Here is a 23,011-nt window from a genome sequence, read left to right as displayed (position 1 = left end):
TGCAGCATAAACCGAAACTAAGAACACAAACAAACAGAAAATACCTACTATATTTACTATTTTATCCTTGGGGTTCTAACAATTCCCCCCTCCTTGAGAGAGTTCTTGCCTCAAGAATGTACAACAACTGGCCTGATTCTTTAGACAATCCCTTCTTGCTCCTCATCTTCTTTTCATCTTATAGACCTTCCATAGATAATAATTGCTTCCTGCATTGATGGCCTGAACTATATTTTTCTCCACATCGGAAGCATAAGCTTAGCTGTCTCTTTTGTTCCATTGAAGGAGATTTGGCTAACTTCGGGTTAGGGTGAACCCTTCCTTGATGCAGTCCCTAGGATGTAGTCCAAGAAGTCCCTTGCAAATGTGGACTGAACATAGGAGGAATTTCATATTGGATCTTCTATTTCCTCATAATGGCTTTTATGGTCTTCTCTTGTAATCTTGCACATTCTGCAGCCTATTTGACAGACCTTGGCCGCAACATTTTGACCATTGGCCTCAACTCTTCGTTCAAGTCGCTGATAAAGCTCGAAACGAAGTAGGCCTCACTTAAACCGAAATTAAGAGTAATCATTAGGGACTTTAGTTCCTCGAACTTCTCCTGTCTCAGCTTGTTGAATTCCTCTACTACATCAACTAGATTCCAATCTCCAAAATTGGCATGAAATTCCTCCCCGAAGTCTGTCCAATTGCTGTGCGTTTGCAACTTGTTCTAGCCTTGGAACTAAGAGTCTACCACATCGTTTAAGTTGGCCAAAGCTAGGGTGACCTTCTGTTGCTCAGGAACCTGATATAAGGAGAACAATTTCTCGCAGCGCCTGATCCACCACCATGGATTTTGGCCTTTGAACAACGGTAGATCTAGTTCAGGCATAGTAAAATGTAACTAATGCTGAGTGGCCTACATCCCTTGCCTTCTACCTAGAGCTTGTTCCTCGAATAGCTCTCCACTTGCAACAGGTTTTGTTTTAAAATCCAAGGAATCTACTGCCCTAGGGCCTTGTACAAGTCCTAGTTGGATTGGATCAATCCTTTCCCTAGGAGGAAAGTTAGGAGACAATCGCACTTGATTCTGCCATGTGAACATTAGCATGAAGCTCTACAGTTGTTCTTGGATCTGACTCCCTATGTTTTCTCAGATTTGGTTCCCAACCTCCTCACACATCTGAGAGATTGGGTTGTCCAATTTCTAGTTCATCATCTCATCGATCGTTCCCACTCATTTTTGCAGTTTGGACATCGCCGCGAACATTTGTTGCAATTGCGCCTCCATTTGCTTCATTTTGGTTCCATTCGCCATATCTATTTGCGTTTGAGTAAGGATTGAAGGCCAAGGCTCGAAATTCTGACAATTCAATCTCAATCGCTAATGATCACGATCGCCGGAATTCCACCACTGATTCTGCCTACTATGTTGATCGACTTTGATGCAACCAACGGAATTTGCCGGAATTGAGAATCGATCGCTACAGTTATTTATGAAACTACTTCCAACTTTGAGATTGGTTCTGTTGCAGCTGCTCGAGACTTTGCATGTATTGTGGGAAAATTTGCCTAGCTTGTCGAACTTATTTGCACTAACTCGCTGCTCAGATGCGCCTGGGTATCAACAGTTGCATACCGCTGGACTTATAGTGACTCTGTTTGAAACTTTTCTGGAATCACCTTGGTCAATTGTTAAAACTTCCTGAATCACAATCGAAAATCGTTGTTCTGATACCAAATTGTTAGATTCCTAGGGCTTGTAATGGAAATTGGAAGGGATCGAGGGAGTTAAGAGTTAGAAATGGAGGGAGATAAGAATAGGATGGGAGGGATGACGAATAGAACTGAGGGAGAATAGGAGAGATGGAGAGAGAATAGAGAATTGAGAGGGAAATTATTTGAATTCAATTATTATTCCACGATAATCCCTATGTACATCTCCGGTAGGTTTATATAGCTACTTCCTTTAGGTTGGCGGTAAGTCAGTTACAGTTACAGTTACAGCATAAATTGAAACAGAGAACACAAACAAACAGAAAATACCCATTAGATTTACTATTTTATCCTTGGGGTCCTAACACTTAATTGACAAGAATAAAGGAGATGCTCAAAGTTGTGGAAATTATAGAGGAATCAAGCTAATTAGCCACTCTATGGAACTATGGGAGAGAGTGATTGAGCAAAGGTTAGAAGAGAAACCAAGGTGTTTAAAAATCTATTCAGTTTCATGTTGATAGGTCCATAATGGGGACCTATATACTCGCCAAGGTGCTTAAGGGGAAGATATAGAGATAAACAAAATGATTTATATATGGTGTTTATAGATTTAGAAAAGCCTTATGACAAAGTTCCTGGAGAAGTCTTTTGGAGGGTCTTAGAGAAGGAAGGAGTTCAAATTGCTTATATACAAGTTATTAAAGACGTATATCATGGATTAGAAACACATGCCAGAATTTGTGGAGGATATATTTAGGCTTTTTCATTTAAATTTGATTGCATCAAGTGCTTGTCTCTATGCTTTGGTAATGGATGAACTTGCTACTGTGACATACCTATGCACAGATACCTTGGTGTATGTTATTTGGAGATGACATTTTCTAAGTAGATGTGATAAAAGAAAGCACGCACACTAAGCTTGAGATATGGAGGAGAGGAATACTTTAGAATCTAGAACTTTTAAGTTAAGTTGATTGAAATTTTAATATATGGAATGTAAGTTTAGTGGAAATACAAAGGAAAGTATATTACTTTCCTTGATCTGTTTAGGCATTTTACTTGATCTGTCTCTTTCATTCATATTTGCAGCATAACAAAATCACATTAATGGTAGTGCAATTAGTCTTCTTAACAAAGGAAAGTATACTCAGTTCATTGAAGGGTAAAGCCTACTCCTAAGATGAACTTCTGCCCTAGGAGTGTTTTGAACTTGCCTTTGTCTTTTCAAGCTTCACTGTAAGCCTGAACTATTTTCCTCATCATCAAGCCTTTACCGCGAGAGCCATTGGAGGTTTTTCAGCTTTTATTATTTGTTTCATGCTTATTTGGTTAATAAGAAACTCCTATGCAGTCTTTATATCTTTAATTATTGGCACAGCTAGCCAGAACTATATGAGATTTTATCCATATACAAGCTTTTAGTTTTCACTTATTGTTTTTAGGTCGACAGGATATTTACTTGTTACGTTGCATGAGGTTGAGCTCTATGACCTGGTTTTTTAGATGCTGTGCTTCATGATCTGCTAGCTATTACTTAATACTGCAGCAGAAAATGAACATATTTATTATTTTCAAATGTGCTGTCAACAAGAGTACCCTAATTTCAATAATTCTCATTGCACGTTAAAGATTATCTTGGGGCTTTCTGTTCCCAATAGCTCATGGTTGTTACTGTTTCATTCTTGTAGCGAGTAATGCCTTCTGCGCTGGAGGGATCATTTGATTTTTTCAAAGTTCTTCCTGGTAATCCTCTGGTATTACCAACTATCCTTCAACATTCTCTATTATCGCTCCTCATAGAAGTTATTGGGTGGTCTTCCAAGGGAAAATTTCCTTTTAGAACTCCAGGACTGATTTTCAAGCATCTACAGCAATTTATTAACTTGCTGCTTTGTTCGCCATTTAAAGACATAAAGGGTCAAGCTCACATTCTGGCAGAGGCAGCCATGTTGAGTACGGGTGCATTTGACAAAAACCCAAGGGAAATTGGTGTCTGGTTCTTGTTTCTACCTGGTTATAGCATAGACAAGTCTTCTGTTGGAGAGGAAGGCATTGAAGTGTTGAAGAACTTGTTTTCAGTCACTGTCACCTTTTTATGTGAGGCTGTTTCCACCACTGGAAACAACTTATTCAAATATTGGGATCTTTTAAGATATCATACATACCATTTAAAAGGCATTGAAGGTAAATCTATCATTCATTTGATAGGCTTTGTTTCATGTTACTGCTGATATGCTTCCAATTGGGGTGTTATGCCATGATATTCTTGCTTGTTGTAAGACTGGATCATTTTATTTCTTCCCTTTTGGCTCTGTTTCCTTGTTTCTTTCATTGTGCTTGGATCTTATACATCTATTAAATTCATATCACCTGATACATTGATTCTTTCCTTCATATGTTAGATGGGGCACGGGGATGATTTAAAATAAAATCCATTTTAGAGTTAATTAGCATAGGGAATTCATAATGTAGAACTAGAACCAATGGCTGAATGCATAATTTTCCTGGCCACTAAAAAGTCCATGCTTTAGGTCATCTGCTCAGGTATCCTGCCCTCTGTGCGAGACTGGTTGGGGATGAACAAGATTCCTATCTGTATAACAGTTAACGTTTGTATGGGGATTTGTTCAAGTAACCCCTACGCCAATTGCTTTATACACCTGGTGCTCTTTCCCTTAGAAAGGAGATCCTGCGAGTTTGATTTCTGCTTTTTGATTTTTCCTTGAGAATAGTGAAGGAAAGAGAATTTGTCAAAGCAGAATCAGATTTGGGTCTTGACAGAATGTAATTGCACTACTTTGAGACAGTTCTGACAATCTCCAACCATGAAGATTAACCAAACTTGCTTGATATTTTTGAATGTTTACCATTCTTCTTTATTAATCAAATCCTTTTTTCCCTTTATATGATAAATTATACAGCTTATTTGTTATTACTAGCTTGTACTCTTTTATTGTTTTGGAATTCAATAACATGGTATCATAATACAAGATTCCCTCAACTCTTCCATTCATGGAAAATTCAATTTTAGTGGGTGAAGTATCTCTTGATAACGTCATAATTACCGCTTATTCTTCTTCCACAGTTCCATTTTTAATTTTTTTTTCCCCAGCCCGAGTGGCCTAACCATTTTCTTGGGCATACTTGCCTTATTTATTGAGTGGCAGTTTCTTCTCACAACTTAAAATTTGTGGGGTTAATTACATAAAAACCGTTAAATTGTTACCTACTATCACTTAACCTCAGCCTTCACTTTGCCCTTAAATGGTCAAGATATCTATTAAAGTTAAGGCCTTTGTTTTGCTCTGTGACTGCTAATATGTTAAGTTGCAATGAATTATTTCTGGCTAGAAAAGCAACTGATCTTTTAGCATCCAAATTTTGTGTTTTCATGCAGAGGCAATTGCCCCCATCTAGTGGGATTATGGCTTGTGATTGTTGTTATTGTTGCATGAATGGCAAATTGTGTAAATTATCCATATTTTCATGGGTTTCCCTTTTCTATCCATTTTTTAGGACGGGCTTTTGACCTCGGCAAGCATTTGTTGAGTGTTATCCCTTAGATTAGACCTTTGGTAGGAATTATAAAACCTACATGTATAAGTAATTTGCAAACATTGAGATTTGAGCTTAGGTTACTCTTTTCCTTTGGTCTTAACAGCTGAGGACTTCAAAAGTGTGCCATTACCCTCAGGAAGTGCTTAAGAACCAACCCTTTTGATTGTTGCTTAGGTTGTGACCATACAACAAAAGATAGAATTTAAAATAAGATTATACATCATAAGGTTGGAGTGACTAAAGATAATGTGTTAAACACAGTTAAGATGGTTTGGTCATGGGAAGAGGTTGATAGATGCTCTTGTGAGGAGTGGATGGAACAAAAGAATCTTTAAGCAAAAGAGGTGTTGGGGAAGACTATGAAAAATTTGGTAGGAAACTCTTAGGGGCTATTTAGTTGCATAAATCATTTTTCAGTTTCTTATCTCCAATTTTCTGCTACATCATTGATTTTCCTTTTTTCATAGAAAATTTGGACAACATATTCAATTGTTCTTGTTTTTTTAACTAATCATGTTCAATTGTTAAATATGGAGAACTATTTTCTTATTTTGAAAACAAAAATAGTAAGAATGGCTATATAAAACATATGCTCAATTGTTATATATGGAAATATTTTTTATTAATAATATTATAATGTTAATAACTATATTATTGTTACAGAATTAATATATCGGTACTTTATGATATTGCTAATAATTTATTCATAATATTATAATAATAATATAATATTAATGATAACGAATATCATTATTGTTTATAAATTTTAATTCTTTTCTATAATTTTAAAAATTTTATAATACTGATATTGTTACTATTAATATTTTTACTATTTGTTATTTGTCAATTTTACTACTTATTAATATTTTACTATTTATATTACTAGAATTTTGTTATTGTTGATGTTATAAACTTATAATGTTATTGATTATTAGTAAATTTTAAAATATTTAATTATTCTATAATAAATTTATTTACTATTAACCACTTTTTCTGTGTTAATATTGTTGATATTTTTATGTTATCTTATTTAAATTTTAAATTCTTTTTTTTTTTTACAATTTATGTTGATCTTAGTATAAATACAACTAATGTTGATTTGGCTTCTGCTAGAAGATCATGTTTCTTTTTATTTGGAAAACATGAAAAAAGAACTTCATATTTTTGTGAAGAAGACCACTGGAACATCCTAAAGATGTGTTCTAACAGTCAATTTAAATTTTAAAAATGGAAAGCAGAGTTTTCTGTTTTTTATGTGAAATTTTTTCTCATTTGAACACATTTTCCAAATTATATGTGAAATTTTTTCCTGAAAATAGGGCCTGTTTTCTACAACTGAACAACCAATTATATTTTTCTATTTAGGAAATTCAGGGAAAACTCCCCTATATTTTGTGATGAAAATAGCAGAAAATTTCTTTCAAGATGTTTCCTAATGGTTGATATAAATTTGTAAAACTGGAAAATAGGGATAATTTTCCACAACTGACCAGCTCCTTCAGGATGATATGCATTCTAATGATCTTAAAGAAGATATGGTTATAAATAGAAATAATTGGTGAGCTAAAATTCATGTAGCTGACTCCACCTAGTGGGATTAAGGCTCGATATGTTGTAGTTTGCTTTTCCATGATGATCTGGTATGAAATGGAGGATTCGTTAGGTCTCGTATGTTTCAATTTAGCCACTAGGAAAGTAATTTCCAATAATAAACTGAGAAAGAAGCAAGGGGGAGGAAGGAGAGGGATGATAGACGATGAATAGAATGATGGTGGTGGTTAGATGGTAGTATTTTCTCCAGTTTATTGGGAATAGAGGAAGCAAGGGGTGGAGGCCCTAGGAGGTGTGGGAAGAGATAGTGGTTCCCCTACATGTTTTTTCATCTTAGTCTCAAGTTTTGATCCTCATGCATCTTGGCAGTAAAATTACATTGGCCTTATTCAATTGCAACTAGTTATGGTGTTTAAACGTCAGGTTCCAGACCTAATTGTTTATTGATCTACATCATGTTTATCTTTATCTAGCCACATCTTTTACTGCCCAAATTATTGTCCTTGCATTAGCAATGATCAAGTGTAAGGCTATACATATAAAAATTCCTTATGAACCTGGCTAGTTAAACTTGCTAAATGATGTAACACTTCTTAGATGCCTTCTTTCTAAAGCATGTCTGATGTGATAAATGCAGGTGAGATGCCCCTAGAATGAAGTTTGTACAATTTTTAATTGTAGCATTTCTATACCTAACAATCTTAACACCTAATAGTTTAAACTTCCTTAGCTTGCCTGGAAATGAAACAAAAAGCTCAGAAATTATAATGTGCCTCTTATTTGTGGTTATTCTTTTTTATGGACTATCCATATAATATATATATATATATAATATATATTTTTTGCTAATATGGATGCTTTGTTCATGGCAGATGTTTCTCCTAATTTCAGCCCTCTCGTCATTTGTGTTTTAGAGAAGTGTCTAAGAGTCCTCACTTCTGAATCTGGAACCTTTACCTTACCTGAGAAATCAATGATATCATTATATGTTTGCAACTCAGTAAAATCTCTTTTGCAGACACAGGTAACATTTTGTGTTTTTGCTCTTTGTTATATTACTCTTCATAGATAAAGCAGTTAAAAAATCTCTACTTTTTTAGGTAGAAGCTGGTTTGCTGTCTTCACTGGTTGATTTATTAATATCCAGGAGGATTCAGGAGCGCTGCTCTTTAGTTGATAATAGTCAGGATTTGTGCGAATGGAGGCCTTTGAAGAATTTGTTGCTCTTTACACGGAGCATTATAAATCAGCAAACTTTTATGTTTTCTTCGATTGAAAGAAAAGCACATGCCAACAGTAGTTTTATCGAAGTATTAAGTGAAGCTAAAAGAGTTTTGAGGAGTGAGAATGACTGTGGATTGGCTAGAGTAGCTAAAGCATTTATGCATTCAGTTATATCAACGCATCCTGCTGTGATTTTACAAAATTTCCCATTAGTTATATCTATTTCATGTGATCTGTTTGGAGTACCACTCTCACTCCTGTTGTCTATACTTTTTATTGAACCAAGTCTTCTTTATGATGTTTTCAAGTTCTGGCCTGAAATATTTTCTAATGGCCTGGAAAAGTCTGTTGCTATGATAAATGGTGGGGAAAGAAAAGAAGAGATACTTGTTGACATGGATAGTGACTTGATAGGATGTGCCTCGGTTGCATTTGGTTTCTTTCTGAAGCAGGCATCATTCTATGTGCTATTTCCTGCCATTGTAAGTGCTGATGAACCATTTTTATTAGAGGGTTCAAAATTGCAGGATTTGCTCTGGGCTAAACTCTCTGAACTGGAAATTGATAACTTCATTTCTTCTGTCCACCTTGTGCTATTCTGGTTTCATCGGATACAATTGTCTTATAGAATGAAACCATTGGCTAAATTTGAACAGCTTTCTGGTGAATGTTGCAGTCTCATAGAGTGGATGTTCGTACGACTATTAGGTGAGCAACGTGATTCTGGTCAAGTAATTATCCGGAATATTGTTGAAGTGATTGAAGTTATTCTTTGCCATCCTGTAGTAACATTGTCTTTGGAAGATCCTTTGGATGATCGGGAAGAGGTTACTGAAGGAATTTTTGATAATAGTTTGGAAAATTTTCTTGGTTTTGCCAGGCAAGGAATTAACAAAATGGATTGTCATGTTTTGAATGTTTTAACAGTGATTTTTGAAAACTTGGTAACTTTTTATAGTTGGAGGTCTCTTGTTGAAGTTGAATATGTGAATGAAAAGTTGTCTAAGGCTTTCAGAGGTCTGGCAAGGAAGCTAAATTTGATATTCAGATATCAGTTTGATGAATGCCTGAAATCTGAAAATTTGAAGCCCCTTAACCGAACATTATACATTTTACACACTTTTATTCGGTTCATATCTCCTCTTGAGCTGCTTGAACTAGTGCAATGGATGTTATCTAGGATTGATCTTAGTGATTCTGCCCTTCGGGTAACTAAACGTTATTCTCTCTCAGTTGGATTGTGGATTGCTGGCTGTGCTTTTGATATGCTATCAGCTTATTTTCTGCAGCCATGTGCAGAAGGAATACCATACAGTGATTTTTGGGGAATAGAAGAAAAAAGTTTTGATGTTCTTCTATTTGAGAATATTTATTTTGAAGTTATCAAAATTGCTCTGCATTTTGAGTTAGATTGTGCAGATCTATGTTTGCTGAAAGCTGTTAATTTAGCAAACAAATCGAAAGTTGTGCAAAGGCAGTGCCTTGCTCTAAGTATGGACATTTTGAGGGTTATATTAAACACTCCAATGAAAGTGTTTGCTCATTGCATGAATAAAACTAGCATGACAAGAGCTAACATATTATATCGTCTCACTGAAGTGAGCCCCTTCCATCTGTCAGTATTTGGGCACTTGTTTTCAGATATGATAAAACAGTATCTGCTTCACAATGGCAATGTGATTGAAGGAACACCTGATAATGCTGTTTCAGAAGATAATTTTGTGATGCTTTTGCCTACTGCTTTGATGTACTTAAATTCAACTGACATGAAATACAGGGTGCAGTTTCACAAATGTGCTATCGATATATCTTCTTTCTACTGCAGGATCCTCTTGCAGAGTTTCTCAGACTGGAAGAACTATGTTTCAAGGGACATATTTAATGCAGAATCTACTGAGTTGTTGGCAACAGCTAGTGAGGAAATTCTCAGTCTTGTCTCTGGCAGTCTTCTGGGAAAAACAATTCTTATGCTTAGGTACTACTTTGCTTTGAATGGAAATGCTGTCAACTTGAAAAAGCGATTGAGGTTATTTGATTCTGTTTGTCCACATGCACATGATAATATTCTCGACTGTGATGTCAATGAGGTTGATGCTTATTCACCTAACAAGGCTCTGAATCTTGTAAACAGAGTTGTTGCAAAGACATACTTTTGCAGTATGCTTTTATTTCCAAAGGATGATCTGGTTCAGTCTATGCCAAAGGATGATGGGAATATGAAGGAGATTCTTTCGGGGAAGAGATCAAATAAAGTAGACTTGTCAAGAATCCGATTTATGAACATATTGGCAAACACTTGGCAGCTGTTTGTCAAGAAATTCCCTTTAAACTCTAGTGGCTCTGGAAAGGTAGGCTCAAGCTATGTCTTATTCAGATTTTTGGAGGCCTTCATTTTAAGGAATATTTTGGAGTTGACAAGAGAAATGCATAAATGTCTAGTGAAATTGAATTGTCTTCCTTTCATTGAACAACTGGGAAGATCATGTCTTCTTCATAGATTTGAGGACCCTGAAGCACTGAAGATGCTTAGAGGTGTTCTTGGTTCATCATCTGATCGGAACTGTTATATTTTAGTGCTTCAACTGGTGCTTGCCCATTCTCAATTTGTACCAACCATTTGTTATGTTTCCAAATCATCTGAAGTTTCTCAGATTGGTGTGATCTTTAGGCCTATGGCCAGTATTCTGAGTTTACTTGTTATTCCATCCACTGATCAAAGTGCACTTAATGGACAAAGTAGTCAACAGAAAACATCTGAGCTGTACACCAAAAAGTTAGAAGTTGTTAAGTTACTTAGGACACTCTTTCATCACCAGGCTTGGCGGTGTGGTTTTGATTTTGAAAAAGATATTGGTATTAGTTCTAGAGAATTGCTTTTCTTGCTTCTATCTTCTTACGGTGCAACACTAAGTGAAGTTGATTTGGAAATATACAATCTGATGCTTGAGATTGAGTCAATTAATGAAAGAGACACTGGAAGCCTTTCTGAGATGGATTACCTGTGGGGCATTGCTGCTGTAAAAGTTAGAAAAGAACGAGAGCTAGAACAAAATGTCTCATCTGATATGATCAATGATGTTGAAGCAGTTGAAGAACGCAGAAGAAATCAATTTAGGGAAAATCTCCTTGTTGATCCCAAAATATGTGCAGCTACTGTACTATATTTTCCTTACGATATAACTGTTAGTGAGAGAACTTCATCCTTGTTTGAGATTCAACATGGTAGTTCTGAAGATATGGTTGAGGTATTTGTCAAAGCTAATTCTTAGGGCAGGCTTCAGTTTTTGATTATTTTGTCATATCTAATTGTTGTGGCTTTTGTTGCTATTATACAAAAGTTACTTATTATTAATATTTATGTGGCCTAATTTCAATTCTTGTTACTTTTGTGATTTTATTCTTTGCAGACATGTTATGCAAGTGTTGAGGGAAAACAAATCTATGATCCTGTTTTCATCTTGCACTTCTCAATTCACAGTCTTTTAATGGGTTATGTTGAACCTGTGGAGTTTGCTAGTTTGGGCTTGCTTGCAATTGCATTTGTAAGCATATCTTCAGCAGACGATGAGATAAGGAAATTGGGTTATGAGGCTCTTGGAAGATTCAAAGCTGCATTAGAGGTACTTTTGCCTTTTGTCGGAACTACTGTTTGTCTAATATATGTAAACACATAAAACTTTTCATGAGGTTAGGTTTTTTTATCTTTTTCCTGTTCTGCGTATGCCAATAAGTAAACCAGCAATGGGACGACAACAGCGTTTGATGTAGGCATGTAGAAGCACTTTGCTTTTAGGAGGTTCAAACTTTTTCGAGTACTTAGGAAACATCTGACGCACAACTGTTAAAAACTGAGCCCAATGTTCTGTAAAGGTATGCATACATGCACATATATAGGAAGTCATTTAGGCCTGACAGGCCAAAAAACAAGCTGAGATTTGGTGTATTTGGCCGACTTGAGTTTGGACAAAAAGTTAGGATCCAAAGTGAATTTGGCTCAGCTGTATATACGTAGTTTGGCATATCCAATGTCTATCTATTCTTTTATAATCCTCTACAACTTATAGCTTAAAGTTTTATATAAGCCAACAGACAAATGATTAATTTCCACATCTCTCTCTTTCTCTCTCTCTCCCCAAAACAACCCCCCAATATTTTAATTTGGCTTTATGTTTTTTTTCCCTTTTTCTTTTTATGGGCTCATGTGATCACAGAAAACTGATACTCTTCTGATACCTATCCATGATCAAGCTGTTTCTCTCTGTCTGTATGCACACCACTGTACAACAAACATCGTCATATCAACTTCAATGCTAAAGTTAATTACATGGTCAGTTTACAGTATATGGAGTCTTATCATTCTGGATTTTGGGGAAGTTAATCTTTATTTTGAAAATGCAAGAAAAATTAAACTTAATGTATGTACATGTTTTGCATGCATGTTGTGTTTGCTAGATTTGAGTTGTACTGACTGATGGGGGGAAAAAGTAGCTGTTTCACAAGTAGCCATCTGAATGTTTCATATCTATGCCATTAACTGGTAAGAGTCCTTGATGAAAGGAAAAAGGGGGAGGGTGTCTACCTGTAGATTCTGGTATTTTGTGAGTTTTGGACTTGGTTTCTTGTTAGATTCAAAGTCAGCACAAATTTAACTATTTAAGTCTTCCCCTAAACTTATGTTCAATTATTTTATTCAGGCCAACCAGAACTTGACCCGGAGGTCAAAGAAAAAATGTGAGCAGAGTTTGGATGCAGAGGATCAGTTTCTACATGGGCTGAGGGACTTAGAAAAGTCATTCTCATCTAGACTAGGTTGTTTGAGCACATTCTGAATGCTGCATTCTTAGATCTTGTCCCCAAGGTGGGAGGGTCTTTAGACCTTAAGAATTTTAGGCCTATTAGTTTGGTGGGTTTCATGTATGAGATTACAGGCAAAGTCCTCTCCTTGGACTCAAAAAAGTTACAAGAATGTGATTTTACTGTTCCAATGTCCTTTATCTAGTTGCCAATGATGCATTGATGACCTGAAGACTGGTAAGTTTAGTTTGCCGAGCATGATATTGGAAAGGATTATGTCCATGTAAATTTGGGGCTTATTGCTTTATGTTTTATAGGGAATGGGCTTTGGAGATAGATGGGATGTTGAATTTGTTTTTATATTTCCTCAATTGGGTGTTGGTTATCATCAATTGTACCCCTAGAGGTCGGCAAGGAGAATCTCTTTGTCCTATGTTGTTTATCAAGTGTAGGACATGCTCCTCCAAAGTGTAACTGTATACTTCTATTAACCAAGTATGCTACTAAGAATTTGTTAAGATAGGGATGGAATATGTTGTTCATTAGAGTGCAAAGGGTAGCTGACACATTAGTATGGCATGACAAGGAATTTATAAGATCTATACTTCGTCACTCAAGTTGTCTTTGTGTGCTGGTGAATGGTCGCATGCATCTAATTTTCCTATACCCTGTAACAGCAGGAGCCTTTGTGCACATGGGTTCCATTTTTACCCTTTAACTATCACCTACATTTAGTTGTAGAAAAAACATTGAAGCTATGGCTGTTGGACCATGGTCTCGGCCTATGTATAGGACAACAAACTCACCTAAATGCATTCCTATACCATCAAATAAGTTCAAGATAGTTTACCACAAACTTACTATGTACGATAAAAAAGGCACTTGCCCATGGAATACTTTTGAGGCTTGAATGACACAGCGTGTAGCGCTTGTGTAAAAAAAACACACCAAATAAACCCTTGAAAGAACAAACTTCAATGGCCGAAGTTTGGCTTTCAAGAAGACGCAAAAACAAGACTGTTTTGCTAAAAAAACCCAAGTAGGTTGCTGAAATTTGATTGAGAAAAACTTGATTACAAACTCTAGATCCTAGGCATATTTATAGTGTTTGGCTAATCCAAATCCATCTAATATTTGTAAACAAAATCCAACTAGAATCCTAATAGAAATAAATCCTAATCAAACATGAAATAAAATCTTAAATCAAGTAGAAACATGAAGTAGAATCTTAAATCAAGCAAAATCCTAAAACATATGAAGTATTAAAATATTGTTTTGGCGCTACTATTCCGGTGATACTGTTTCGATTTGATCGGTTCGGCCTTGGACCGGGTTTTGATTGGTGACTGCATCATTGAAGCACACAGGTTCCCAAAGGGAACCCACTATGAAATTGGACCTATTGTATTTATCGGTTACATCATACTTTGTAGTTTCCTGCATAATAAAATTGACTAAATGGTGATCATGTGCTGGCAAACCTTACAAGTGTTAAGAGACTTATAGCCATTGAGTCTCCTTATCAAGTTTTAAAAGTTCACAATATATGAAAAAATATCTAAGTGCATAATACAATAATTTTATAGTGCTGCCTGGAATTATCTTTTTCACCTTTGTGAAATGATATACAAAACCAAGGGAAAAGAAGAGAGGGAAAAGAGAGATTGAAGGACAACTAATTCCATTATACTAAGCTAGGGTTACAGGTATTTTGTACTAAACTACTATAACTGCTATGTACGAGTTATCTAAGCTAGGTATAACTAATATATACAACACCTAATACAATCAAAAGTTCAAAACTAATATGAATTCTCAACACTCCTTGTCAAGCAGGTGTATACATATCATATGTGCCTAGCTTGGTACAAATGTAGTTAATCCCCTGACCTTAAAGTGCTTTAGTGAAACAGGTTAGTCAGCTGATCATTAGTACCCACAAAGCTAGTGGTAATCCCACAAGAAACCAGTTTTCCATGCACAAAATGACAGTTTATTTCAATAATGTTTGGTTCTCTCATAAAAAACTTGGTTAGAGGCAATATGAAGAGCAGCCTGATTGTCACACATGATCTGCATAGACCCTGAATCTCCAAACTACATCTCCTTAAGAAGTTTAAGCCAAACCAACTCACTTGTAACTAGTGCCATGGCCCAATATTCTGCCTCTGCACTAGATCTAGCCACAACATGCTATTTCTTACTCTTTAAAAGAAATCAAATTGCCTCCAATTATTACATAATAAATTGAAGTAAAGTGTTTGTCAAAAGGACAACCAGCCCAATCAGAATCAACATGACCTATAACTTGTGTATGACCATTATCTTGAAATAACAAACCTTTACTAGGTGAGCTCTTGATATACGGCAAGATGCGCACCAAAGCATGCCAATGACTCATAAGGTGAGTTCAAAAATTGGCTAACCACACTAACAACAAAAGGAAGGTCTAGGAAACAACTTTGTATTTGGATACATAGGTGTATCAATAGGTTTAAAATCCATCATACCTGTAATACCCCAAATCAAAATAAGCAATATACCGAAATATCTCGTATTTCGTGATGTTAGAAGAGTCAAGTTTAAGGATCTAGAATATAGTTTAAGCATTCTAATCGGTTGAATCGACTGGAGGAAATACCCTAGAGTGTAAATGTCAAGGAAAATGATAGGGTATTGACGAGCGTTCCGATATAGGATTTATGGTATTAAAAGAAATAGGAATTGAGACAATTTTCGGTACCGTTTTGGTTTAGGCTGAAAAACCGAATGATTGTAAGGAACATCTGGGAAGTCAACAGAACCCTGAGGGGGCTTCGATTTTACGTTAGGATCAACCCTGAGGTAGTTTCGGGATGAAACAAAGGTTCCGTGTGGGCGCAGAGACGAAATTGTCCTTATCGAGTAAACCTTGGGTTATTAATTGTGGATTTTCAGTATCGTAATGCAAATTAATTTGATATTTGAGGGTGTAATTGCAATTAGAGAATTGTCCAAGTGAAATAGAGATGAAATTGGGGTTTAAATTGTTGAAGAGAATGAGGCAGCTCAATTGTAGCCTTTGTTCTTTATAACATTTGTTTCTTGTATGCTGTGTTTGTATTTGGCTGGTTGTATTATTAAACTGTGATTTCGGTTCTAGAGGATTGTTAGTTAGTTATGATATGTAGGCATAGTAGTTAAGGCTATATATATTCGATAGGCTTTCTATTGTAACGGGTGGAGAATCATTTTATTTTCTTTAATCAGTTTGGACGAGGTTCTACTTCTTTACGAACCTTCTGTTTTCATTTTGTTTCATGGTATCAGAGCCATCGCGACTTGCGTCCATGGCTTCTCATGATTCGACCTCATCTTCTTCCACCTTATCCTCTGTCGCTTTGTTGGATTTTTCTTTTGTGTCTAAAGCATTCAGTTTTGTTTCTACAAAACTTGATTCGAACAATTACCTCTACTGGAAGGCACATATCTTAGCTACAATTAGGGCTTTTAATTTGCTGCCGTTTATAAACAAAACGGATCTACCGCCTAAATACATTCAATCTGATGATACTGAGCCAGTTGTCAACCTTGGTTTTCTCAAGTGGATGCGGTCAGATCAATTTCTCATAGGATGGCTATTTTCGACTATTGATTAGGAGGTAATCGGTCAAGTTATTCATTGTGAATCTGCAGCAGAGGTATGGACTACTCTTGACAATCTGTTTTCTCGTCAAACTGTTGCTCGATCCTTTGAGCTGAAACAACAACTTAGGTCGATTAAGAAAGGTGACATGACGGTGACTGACTATGTTCTAAGAATCAAAATTATTAATCATGCGTTAGCAACAACTGGAGAACCGTTAAATGATCAAGATCTGTTGATGATTGTTTTGCATGGATTAGATGAGGATTATGACACAGTTGTTGGCTTAATTACATATCAAATGAATGAGATTGATCTTGAGAAAGTTTAGTATCTCTTAATGATGCATGAACAGAGGTTAGCTGCAAAGAATATGAATATGTCTAGTACAATTCATAAATTTGATTCTGCTGTTGCTATGAATGTTAATTATGCTTCACAACAGACTAGAAATAGCAATGTGAATAATAGTGGAGGTGATTTTCAAAATAGAGGTGGTCGAGGAAATGGTTTTAGAGGAGGTCGAGGCAGAGACCGATTTTCTGGAAGGAGATTTTATCGTCAACTGTGTGGAAAACCTGGACACTTAGCTGATTGATGTTATCATAGATTTGATAGCAATTTTCAACATCCATCCTTTGGTAGAGGTGGAAATGAATCCAGTTCTTAGGCTTTTGTAGTTTCTCATGAGGGTAATGGAGATGGATCTTTCTTTAAAAACTTAGGGTTTGCACCCGAGACTCATCATGGTTTATCCTCTCCACCTTTGAATGAGCAATATCCATCTTCTTCTTCATCATCTTATCAACTCGGTGATACTTCTTGGTGTGTAGACTCTGGTGCTACAAACCATATCACCTCTAAGCCTTCACGACCTTTCTCTTCATACTCCCTATGGTGGAAGTGACAAAGTAGCAGTAGGAAATGGTAAGGCTCTTTCTATTGCTAATATTGGAATTGGTAATATCCTTACACAAACTAATGTTCCTTCTGTTCTTTCTTTATCTCAAGTTCTTCATATTCCTTGCATGAAAAAAGAACTTAATGAGTGTTTTACAGCTTACCAATGATTATAATGTCATTGCTGAATTTCATTCTAATTTTTGCTTGATTAAGGACAAGGTCTCGGGCAAGGTGCTACTTCAAGGAGTTCTTAAAAATGGTCTATATCGGCTGGATCCAACATTTGTTCATGCTGCATCTTCAGCTGTTTCTAGCTCTCCTGTTGCTATTTTTCCCTCATAATCTTCAAGGCCTTCTTTGTCATCTGTCTGCTGTTTAGCAAGTTGTAATAGTAGTTAGGGAAATTGTAATAAATTCAGCATGCCAGTGTCTTGTACTGATAGACTTGGTCAGTAGTGGCATGCTAGGCTGGGACATCCTTCTTTCTCTGTATTGAAACAAGTGCTAAATAAAATCAGTATTCCTTATTCTTCTACTGATTTATCCTTTTGTGATTCATGCAAGTTGGGTAAACTGCATCAATTATCCTTTGCAAAATGTTCTATTATAGCAAATCATCTCTTGGAATTGGTTTATTCGGATCTATGGGGTCATGCTCCTATGTTGTCTGTTGAGGGTTATATGTATTATATTATCTTTGTTGATGCCTATACTCGATATACCTGGCTGTATCCAATGAAATTAAAGTCTAAAGCCTTATCCATTTTCAAAACCTTTCATAAGTTTGCTGAATTGCAATATCAGTTTAAATTCAAAGCTTTTCAAATGGATAATGGTGGCGAATTTAAAGCCTTTTTACCCTATCTGCCTTTTTACCCTATCTTCATACTTCTGTTTCCATTTTGTTTCATAAATGTGTAATTTCCTATATATATTGATGTAATATATAGTGTTATATATATATATATCTGTTCGCATGTGTGAGGCCATGTCTTTGCAACTTCATAGCCATGCCCTGCAATGTCATGGCTGCAAGTGGAGTTTTACACGCAAAGAGGGATGGGCAAGGCAATGAGGAGAGGGATGGTACGTGGCCTATAAATAGAGGGAGAAGTTGAGAGAAATGGCAAGAGCAAGCAATGGCCGAGAATGGTAGAGGAAGCAAGCGATGGTCAATGATGGCTAAAGTAGAGCAGCAACGAGCTTAGCGTCGAGATGGTGGCCAGTTAGCTTGATTGGTGGCCGAGTTAGTGGCTGGAATCGGCCGCAGCAGGCGGACAACAACCATGGCCGCAAGCAGCAGCCATGGCAGCACAGAAGAAGGCGAGTAGGGGCGGGCAGTGGAGGTGGCCGATGGTCGCGTGGCGGTTGGAGGCGGTCGGCGAGGGCAGATGCAGATGGTAGAGCAGCTGTGGGGGCGATTGGGCATGGCGATCGTGTAGGTGCAAGGAGGAAGAAGGAAGAAGAAGAAGGGGAGAAAGAAAAAAGAAAAGAAAAAGAAAAAGAAAAAGAAAAGAAAAAAAAGAAAAGGAGAGGAAAATAGGAAAAAATGTGGAAAAATCTCTAAAACATCCTAGAAAATTCTAGGAATTAATTTGGGACTAGAGGAGCATGCTTGGAGTTAAAAAATTGATCAGGCACGCGTTTCGAGATCAAAATACTCATACCGAGGAAGCTTGAGAGGCTGAGTCAAGGTGAGTGGTTTTTCTTAGAAATTATTTTTACGAATTGTGGTAGTGGAAAAATTGGGATAGTGTTTGAGGAATTATTTAGTGTGGAAATAGAGGAAAATTATTTAGGAAAAATAGGAAGAAATAGAAGAAAGTTATGAGAAAATTAGGAAAAATAGAATATTGATATCCTTGAATAAATATGATGGCCAGGATATGTTGAGGTTTCGAATTGAGTATGTTAGAAGCTTGTCACGAGAATTAAGAAATTCTGAGATATGTTCGAGGTAAGTGGTCTGACCCTAAATCTGGTTTTATGTAAACGGTTTTATCATGTTGTCATGCCTTGATGTGAATGTCATGTAGATTGCTTTTACATGTTATGATAAAATGTGCATATGTTCACGATAATATTGTTGATCATGCATCGCATATATTTGAGAGTATTGGCCGGCATCGCTGCTCTGTCAAGGGTACACCCATACACCTCGGCATGCTGAGAAAGCCGTAAAAATAGGGAGTAGTATTAAAGTACGACCTGCTCAAACGAAAGGAAAAGGAAAAGGACATTTTGCATATTGCATTCATGCACGAAATATGAATTTTGTACCCTTACTTAGATGATTCATCATTTAACCTAAGCTTTGCCCCTAGAATATTCGAACCTTCCAGATGGAGATTGTAGCAGAAACGAAGATGAAAGAGGCATGTAATGGCATTTAGCAAAAGTGCATGATGTAATGGTTATATGTGTTATGTTGCCTATATATTTAAGTTCTGCTATTTTGAATTCTTAACGTTTTGAAGAATGATGATGTATAACCTTATATTATGGTTAATGTTAAGGTTCAATTCTTAACTTCCGTATTTGATCTTTATGATGATTCTTATTCGAGATAGATGAATGGAAATTTGGGATAGATATGAGGAATGATATGATTAGCATTAGTTTTGAATAGAAAAAAAATTATTATTCCAGAATTGTCCCAAATTATAATATGCCTGGAAAACGAGGTGTTACAATACTTGCCTGCTCTAAGATATGAAGATCATACTTCTGCTAGGATATACAAATACCATGGGTAGATTGAGCAACTTCAATACTCAAGAAATACTGCAGTCGACTTAGATCTTTAGTTTGAATGTGGGAATGGAGATGAATCGTTAATTGTGAAATCCCTTGCTCACCATTTCCAATAATGACAATATCTTCCACATACACCACTAAATAAATGACACCACTAGAAGCATGGCTATAGAAAACTGATTGATCAACTTCATTTCTAGTCAAACTCAAGGACTGAAGAATAGAACTAAAACGGCTGACCGAACCAACACCAAGGAGACTGTCGCAAGCCATATAATGACTTTCTAAGGTGACAAACTAGGTCAGACTCCCTCTGAGCAACAAACCTTGAAGGTTGCTCTGTATAAACTTCTTCATGAAGGTTTCCATGAAGAAAGCATTCTTAATATCAAGTTGGCAAAGAGGCCAGTGTTTAATAGCAGCCATAGAAAATAACAAGAGAACTGAAGCAATCTTAGCTACCAGAAAGAATGTGTCACCATAGTCTAGACCAAAGATTTGTGTATAACCCTTGGCAACCAGTCTAGCAACAATAAAGTCATCATGACCAACTTTAACTATAAAATCTAGTGACAGCCAACCAAGGGTTTCCCTGGAGGAAGTGGAACTAAATCCCAATTCCCATTAGCAAGTAAAGCCAACATCTCCTCATCCATATCACAGGACCAGCCAGGATGAGCAAGAGCTTTTGCATATGTTTTAGGGATAGAACTAGAAGAAAGAGCTGAAACAAATGCACAATATGTAGAAGATAAGCTATGATAGCTCAAACAAGTGTAAATGGGATAAGGATTTCGAGTTGAAAGTGTACCTCAACGAAGGGGATGTTGAATAGGACCAGTTGCTGAAGGAGTAATGGGCACCATGGGAAGGGACAGCATCATCAATATGAGCTGGACTGGCAGGTACTGATGTTGGAGATGTGGAGCCTGATTCAATTTATGACACTTACGTAAAGCCGGTACAGACACTGTCCGGTTAGCTGGCAGCGGTCAAGGGGGAAGCACTGTTTGCGGGTGCTTGCTCTTGAAACCTTGTGGATATAATTCTTTATTTATAACATTCTCAAATAGTGGAAAACACCTAGTGTGGCCATGGACGTAAGCATTCTTTGCTGAACCACGTAAATTCGGTCTTATGTGTGATTTTGTTCCAAGTTTTCTTTATCGCTTGATTCGTTCCCTAACAGCAGAAAGAGAATCTGAACCTGCAGTAGCAGGTAAAGAGTCTGGAGGATCTGAAGTTCAAGGGACAACAATAGAAGCTGGATCTACAATTAAAGAAGCTGATATAGGACGATGACAACGCTGATAAGTCAAAAGAGGATGAGTAGATATAGGAGCAGCAGAAACTGAACCTGCAGTACGAAATGTACAGGAACAGGAAGTACCTCATCAAGAGATGAAGTAGAAACAAAGAAAAGAGTGGACTCAAAGGAAGGCACATCAGAAGAGAGTAAAATAACTATCAAGATATAAAGAGAAACCTTTGTATCCCTTTTGAAGGCGTTAGTATCCCAAGAAGACGCATTTAACAGATCAAGGTGATAATTTATCTTGATCTGGAAAGGAGATGAACAAATCAAGTGGATCCAAACATGCAAAGTGGAAGAGGGTACAAAGGTTCCTTTGGATGAGAAAAACCACCTTGAAGAACAGTAGGAGGGCATTTGGTTAATCAAATGACAGGAGGTTAAGATGGCAGCATCCCATAAAATAAAAGTAACATGCATATGGAGTAAAAGAGTACGAGCAGTCTCAAGAAGATGACAATTTTTACGCTCAGCCACCCGTTTTGCTGAATAATGTCACAAGAGGATGCATATCACAATTTAACCTAGACAAATTTGATGCTTGATTTCACATCAACTCTACTCCAATTCTCCAAATTCACCTCTCGATTGGTTTTGATCCTATGTAAAATGACTACAGAACTGAGAGAAAAGAAGAGAGGGAAAAGTGAGATTGGAGGAAACACTACTTGCATTACACTGAGCTAGGGTTATAGGTATTTTATACTAAACTACTCTAATTGATATTTACAAGTTATCTAAGCTAGGTACAAGTTAACTTGTAAATATCAGTTGTAGTAATTTAGTGTAAAATACCTGTAACCCTAGCTAGAGGATATGAATTCTCAACAAACTTAATTTCTATCAACGTGAGGGTTTCCCCCCAATCCCTCCCCCTCCTTGTTGCACTCCCCTTTCCCCTACATTTCAAGAGAAATAGAATTAAAAATAAAATATTATACTTCTTGAGCTAGAAGTTTTGTATCATCAAATAAAAATGTGTTAGGACTGGTGGAGGAGATGTAAAAACTTTTCTAAATATAATTGGACTGCTTCATGGATCTATATTGGGCTCTTATTCTTAACTCTTGTGATGGATGAACTTAAAAAGGAATATGGTAGTATATGCTATTTGCGCACAATATTGTTTTGGGATGATGAGACAAACGAAGGTGTGAAAAGTAAAAGTGAATTTAAAACACTTTAAAATGGAAAGGTTTTAAGGTAAATCGGTCAAAAACGGAATATGTGGAATGTTATTTTGGTAAAAATAGAAGCAATAGGATGTCGCTTTGAGGCTTGGAGACCAAGTTATCCCAAGAAAAGATCAATTTATATATCTTGAATCACTTGTTCAAAATAATGGGTGATATAGAGGATATTCTCACAGAATGAAGATATGTTGGTTAAAGTGGAGAAGTGCATCCATCATTTTATGTGATTGTAAAACTCTTTAAAGCTAAAAAGGGAAATTTTATTGGACGTCTATAGGATTATTTTTGTTACGAGATTATAATGTTAGGTAGTTAAGTACCAATATGTGTGAAATATGAGTATAATTGAAAAAGTGTTGTGGTGGATATGCAAAAGATGAGATTAAGATG

At 36.4% G+C, this 23,011-nt stretch overlaps 1 protein-coding gene across 6 annotated transcripts in view; it reads left to right on the top strand.

Moving 5' to 3' along the window:
- Window positions 1-23,011, top strand: part of LOC127806944 (uncharacterized) — a 60,132-nt gene that overhangs the window by 8,136 nt on the left and 28,985 nt on the right. For 4 of the 6 annotated variants that reach the window (XR_008024537.1, XM_052344569.1, XM_052344570.1 and 1 more), the window contains exons 3-6: window positions 3,393-3,888; window positions 7,686-7,837; window positions 7,914-11,282; window positions 11,445-11,657. Coding sequence is in view for 4 of the 6 variants with exons in the window: in XM_052344569.1 (XP_052200529.1) it covers window positions 3,393-3,888; window positions 7,686-7,837; window positions 7,914-11,282; window positions 11,445-11,657 (4,230 nt within the window). In the remaining 2 variants the exon portion in view is untranslated. Of the gene's footprint in view, window positions 1-3,392; window positions 3,889-7,685; window positions 7,838-7,913; window positions 11,283-11,444; window positions 11,658-12,731; window positions 12,847-17,572; window positions 21,695-23,011 lie in introns of those variants that run through there. The other 2 variants (XR_008024538.1, XM_052344572.1) reach the window with 2 other exon arrangements.

The sequence above is a fragment of the Diospyros lotus genome, chromosome 7, assembly GCF_014633365.1.
Source record: "Diospyros lotus cultivar Yz01 chromosome 7, ASM1463336v1, whole genome shotgun sequence".
In the NCBI taxonomy this organism is placed as follows: domain Eukaryota; kingdom Viridiplantae; phylum Streptophyta; class Magnoliopsida; order Ericales; family Ebenaceae; genus Diospyros; species Diospyros lotus.
Note: the sequence above shows the minus strand (reverse complement) of the source record. Positions and strands in the feature narration are given on the sequence as shown.